This window comes from Nycticebus coucang, chromosome 16, assembly GCF_027406575.1.
Source record: "Nycticebus coucang isolate mNycCou1 chromosome 16, mNycCou1.pri, whole genome shotgun sequence".
Classification (NCBI taxonomy): Eukaryota; Metazoa; Chordata; class Mammalia; order Primates; family Lorisidae; genus Nycticebus; species Nycticebus coucang.
In genome coordinates, this window is record NC_069795.1 from 26256163 (window position 1) to 26262162 (window position 6000).

The following is a 6000-nucleotide window of genomic DNA, read 5'->3' on the forward strand; positions in this document are numbered from 1 at the left end:
GGCAGTAGACTGAATGAGACCATTTACTGTTTTGAGGGATTAATTAGCCATCTGTTGGCAGGGAGACCTAAAGAGTTTGTACAGAGTAAGGGAAGCTCTTCAATAAAATTTCATGAGTAAAGTAAGCAAATTTCAAATTCTCTCTGCCTATCCCTGTGTCCCAGAGAAGTAAACATTGAAATCAAACAACAGAATGGAACTATTTCTTCTTCAATGTGTAACTTGTGTTAATTACCTGTCTTGTTTATGATCTAAAACATATAATAACAAAACTTTAATATTTTTGTTTTAATAAGCAAGGTTTGTGAGCTTCATTTTTATGTTTATCCAGTTTTGGAGCTGTACACTCTGTTATCAAATGGAGTTTTGAGATTGTGCATTTAAATATTCTTTTTTTTTTTTTTTTTTTTTTTTTTGAGACAGTTTCACTTTGTCACCCTCAGTAGGGTGCTGTGGCGTCACAGCTTACAGCACCCTCCAACTCTTGGGCTTAAGCAATTCTCTTGCCTCAGCCTCCCAACTAGCTGAGACTACAGGCGCCCGGCTATTTTTTGTTGCAGGTGTCATTGCTGTTTAGCTGGTCAGGGATGGGTTTGAACCCACCACTCCTGGTGTATGTGGCTGGTGCCATAACCACTGTGCTACGGGAGCTGAGCCTGCATTTAAGTATTCTAATGTTGCTGGAAGTTTGACCTAATCAGACAGTAATGGGTAGAAATATATACATACACACAATTGCAGTACAAGGAACAAAATGATAAATTATATGAAATTCTGTTTAAATTTCAAACAGTTTTCAGCTGAATGGAAGAAGTAAGGCTGAGCTATTTGCATCTATCCTGTGAGAACAGTTGTTCACATGTGCTAGTAATATTGATATTGTGGAGGTATGCTCATGTAGCTTACAGTAACTTTTGAGACATGTGATAAGCAATTTAATGTTAATAGAGAAGACAGTGACTCACACCTATATTATGGCACTTGGAAGGGCAAAGGCAGGAGCATCACTTGAGGCCAAGAGTTCAAGATCGCCCTGAGCACCATAGCAAGACCCTATCTCTACCAAAAAAGCTTTACAAATTAGCCAGTCTTGGTGGCACACACCTGTAGTCGCAGCTACTCAGAGGCTGCGGGAGGAGAATAACTTCAGCCTAGCAATTTCAGGTGGCAGTGAGCTGCAATTATGCCTCTGCAGTCTAGCCTGTCTCAAAACACACACACAAACACCACACCCTTGGTTTTGGCAGTCTCGCCAAGTCCCACCATTAGCTGATGTTCTGTCTTTTTAAAATAAATGTGTATTTGCAGGTATTTTAATACCTGATTACATACCATTAATTAAAGTCAACATACATCATTATCTTATAGTTAGCCAGAATTTGAAGTTCACTTAATAAAATTGGTAATTTTTAAAGCAAAGAATGAATACAGATTGTATTTTTTTCTGATGAATCCACAAAAACTTTTTTTAAACCTAGCATCTGAGTGGCTGTCCACTTATTCCATTTATACTAATTAGTAAAGGAGATTTATACTGATTAGTTCCAGCAGGCATTAATATTCAATGCTACATCCTAATTCACCTTCAGTATAAAAGTACTGATGTTTGGCATTAATAATACAGCTTGAACTTAGGAAAATGCATAAATATATTCTATATTTTTATATATATTTGAAAATATCCTATATTTTAAACAATGTTGCATTTTAGACTAAGAAGTTAGGCGATATAAAAGTATAATGAATATTTCCATTATTTATAGTATGTAATGAATTTTTTTTTTTTTTGAGACAGAACCTCAAGCTGTTGCCCTGGGTAGAGTGCCATGGCATCTCAGCTCACAGCAACCTCTTAACTCCTGGGCTTAAGCGATTCTCTTGCCTCAGCCTCCCAGCAAGTAGCTCGGACTACAGGTGCCCACCACAATGCCTGGCTATTTTTTGGTTGTAGTTGTTATTGTTTTGGCAGGCCCGGGCTGGACTCGAACCTGCCAACTCTGGTGTATGTGGCTGGCTCCTTAGCCGCTTGAACTACTGAATTTACTACTATATGAAAATAATTGTGTGTAGTGCATTTCTTCTAGAAGATAAAACTATCTTGATAAAGTTTTAGTAAATCTCTAAAATAGAAATGTGAAAAACATTAGGTGCTTTTGTTTTCTTAAAAAACAAATCTAAATAGTTTGTTAAAGTTTTTATTAATGTGTATTTTTCTAGTTCTGGTTTATCTTTTTCCAGTAAAAACATAACAATTCAAGAACACAATTTCCAACACTATTTTTGTTGGAAAATAAAAATTTGTTGAGCATTTCCGTTACTGAACCTTATAATAGAAATTTTTGCAAGTGTGTATTTAAGGATGATTAGTGAAGAAAAGCACTGTACTGTAAAGGCCAGGATTTGAAAAGGTAAATTATTGGGTTCATCGTCACTTTTTCATTGTGCAATAACATGCCTCTGAACTAAGATTAAAATTGAATCATGAAATTATTTGAAAGGTTTTGCTAGTCATAAGAATTTAATATTACTCAATAAATTGAAAAAAATTAATTGGTCACATTTTATATTAATACTAATATTCTTTAACACTTTTTTGCTCTGATTTACAAATTATCAGGGATACTGTGTTTTACTAAGATTTGTGTCTTTGTAAAGCAAAGTGTTCTCAAGTCTTTCTTTTCTCGTTTTTTATTATAGGGATACCAAAATCTAATCTCTTACACACCAGATCATTAAGGGGCCATAAAGACTGCTTTGAAAAATGCCATTTAATTGCAAACCAGGACTGTCCTCGATCTAAGCTTTCAAAAAGTACTTACGAGGAAGTTAAAACCATTTTGAGTAAGAAGATAAACTGGATTGTACAGTATGCACAAAACAAGGATCTGGATTCAGATTCCGAAAGTTCTAAAAACTCCCAGCATCAGCTGTTTAATTTCAGGCATAAGCCAGATAAAAAATTACTCCCACAGTGTGACTCCCAAGTACCAAAGTATTCTGCAAAATGGATAGATGGAAGTACAGGTGGCATCTCAAACTGCACACAAAGAATTTTACAGCAGAGGGAAAATTCAGACTTTGGACTCAATATTTTACAAGATTCAGGTGCCGCTTTTTGCCGTAACAGTGTATTATGGTCTCATAGTCACAAGGAGGCACAGAAAAAAGAAGAGACAGTCTCCAGTCCACAGGCCAAAGTCCAAACCCAGCATCCACATTACAGCAGAGAAGAATGTAAGTAAAATGAAGAGAAAGGTAAAAGTTGGGTGGTTTGGTTCTTTCTTTTTTAAACATTTTCATGTATGTGTCATATGTTGAGAATTTTGATGTACAATCATAGTATTTAAATGACAGGTTCACCTTAGCAAAAATAAAATGTCTTAAAACCATTTAAACCATTAAAATGTCTTAAAACCATACATTTTCTGTTATACTTAGCAGTCCTAAGGTTTATTTTGCCATTTTTAAAAGATTAAAGTGAATGGCATCAGCCAAGTATGAATTGGAAAGTTCAAGTAGTGGTTAATAACATAGTCATATTGTTAATCCCCACAAGACTTACTGACTGGGGACAGCATTTCAAAAGCAAAAAATCTGACATTTTACTGAAGGCCAAAGGTAATGTGTACACTTATTTTAAAGTTAGAAAAAGTGACTCATTTTATCTGCATCTATTTTTATAAAACTCAAAGGTAATTTTAATTGACTTAAAATCAAATTAATTAGCTTCAGTTATCTTTATGCAACATCTATCTTAAGTTGTATAAACTATACAAATTGATTTTTAAAACTATTTCACAGTACTGTAGTGATTTTCAAGTGCAAGTCATAAACTATGTAATGCTTAATCAAAATCATCCCCATGGGTAGACTAGCAGTTTTTAAAAACTGAAACAGAAGATATTGGGATCATTGGACCTGCTACTAGGTATTTTTTGGTGAAACTTATTTCAGGTTGGGGGTGGTAGTACACTGGGAGTGATGTCAAACATGTTTCTTACTGTGGGCTGTGGTGAGGGTTTGAAAACTTCTCCACACTGAGAGCTAATGGATGAATCCTAGAATACTGCTGAGAGTTGTATTGGCAAGGTAAGCACCAATTTTTATAATAGGATATTGTGTTATTGATGTAACAGCTTATTTTCCCAAGTTGTTGTGGTGACAATATATTTTCATGTTTTAGTGAATTCGATGACTCTCGGTGAGGTAGAACAACTGAGTACAAAGCTCCTACAACAAATCCAGGGTAAGAATCAGTCTCAATGTTTTTTGTGTGTGTGTGTGTGAACATTTTAATACAGAAAAATCACCTGTACTATTAGGTTCCTCTTCATTTGAATTTGGGAATGGGATATTTGAGCCTGCTAGAGTTCACAGAGCAAAACAATGAGAAACAACTTTAACTGGCAGACTCTCAGAACTAACATTTTATTGACTACTTACGATTGTGCCAGGCACTATGCAAATGTGCTCTCTTAACAGTGCTATAAGACATGGCATAGTATGAACTCTGCTTTTTTTTTTTAATTGTAAGCAATTTCAAACAAAAATAATGACTAGTATACATACAGTGAACCCCTTGAGTTGTGTCTGCCAGCCTCAACTGTTAATAGAAGCAGAGCTGATTTTTCTTCACTTCTTGCATCCATTCCCCTCAGCCTATTCCATCTCCCACGTGGATTATTTTGAAACAAATCCCAGATGGCATATTGTTTTGTCCATAAATACTTCAGGATTTTCTCTTAAAAATAACGATAAAGACAGTCACGTCTTTTTAAAAGCTGGTAATTCCTTAACATCATCAAACATACACTGTCAGCTAACAGTTAACATTCAGAGTCCCCAGTTGTATCCTTTTCTTGTTTAAAAAACAGGTTATTTCCCTTTAGGTAAGGAAATTACACTTCAGGGACATTTAAGTTGTTTACAAAGATCATTTATCCACCTAGTAGCAGATAAGGATTTTTACCCTTTTTTAACTCCAAAGCTAGTGGTCTGTCTTGACCACACAGCCTCTCAGAATAAAAAAAATAATAATAACAGTAGTAAGTAATAGCAACTTACATTTATCAGGTACTTACTCTGTGTCCTTTACAATTGTAAGTATGATCTCATTTAATCCTTATAGTAACCCTGTGAAATGTGGACTTCACTAACAATGTTATACATAAAAGGAAAATGAAACACAATTTAAGGAATTTGCCTGAGGCACATAGAATATGAGCAAGGATTCAGAAATCCTGGCAGTCTGATTCCAAAGTCTCTTAAAGGGGTTTCCAGAACTGCATACTAATGGGTACTTATTTATCTGTCAATCATATTAAATATCAATTGAACCTATTTATAGATTCTGATTGAGCAAAGTGGCTCAGCTGTAGTGGTAGCCACCATTTCCACTCTGCGTGTCTATAGTCATTGTTTATGTCTAAGTTTCATTGGATGAAGAAGGGGGACACAGTATTGCAGTTGGCTGTGTAAAGTATACAGACTTTTGCTGGATGATCAGAAGTGATAGGCTTTGTAGAGAACACAACTGTTCCCTGGATGTCAAATCAGTTTCATTATGAAAATATACCCAGTGCATTCATTTCAGTTAAAGTACTTGAAATACAAATTACAGGATTGTCTTTCTGTATACTAAAACGAAACTGCTTTTTAAATCTTTACAGAAGTTTTTGAAGAATTAACACAACAAGTACAAGAAAAAGATTCTTTAGCCTCGGAGCTCCATGTCCGCCATGTTGCCATCGAACAGCTTCTTAAGAATTATTCCAAGTTACCTTGTCTGCAAGTGGGCCGAACAGGAATGAAGTCACACCTACCCATAAACAACTGAACTAAACTTAAACACTTCACATGCCCTACTTTCTTTTATTCTAGAAGGCATGCAAACTATGAAGAAGTTTGAAGAAAGTTATGCTCCATTTCTTACGGTCTTTAAATTTACAAACCATATAAGGCAATATTTAACATCTTTGTCAAATAAAGATCATTATACTC

The 6000-nt window shown here is 35.1% G+C and overlaps 1 protein-coding gene across 1 annotated transcript in view; it reads left to right on the forward strand.

The window, feature by feature from the left end:
- C16H21orf91 (chromosome 16 C21orf91 homolog) overlaps window positions 1–6000 on the forward strand; it is a 29749-nt gene extending 23749 nt beyond the window's left edge. The window contains exons 3-5 of the mRNA XM_053565536.1: window positions 2698–3234; window positions 4184–4246; window positions 5670–6000. Of these exons, the coding sequence (XP_053421511.1) occupies window positions 2698–3234; window positions 4184–4246; window positions 5670–5836 (767 nt within the window). The 3' untranslated portion in view covers window positions 5837–6000. The remainder of the gene's footprint in view (window positions 1–2697; window positions 3235–4183; window positions 4247–5669) is intronic.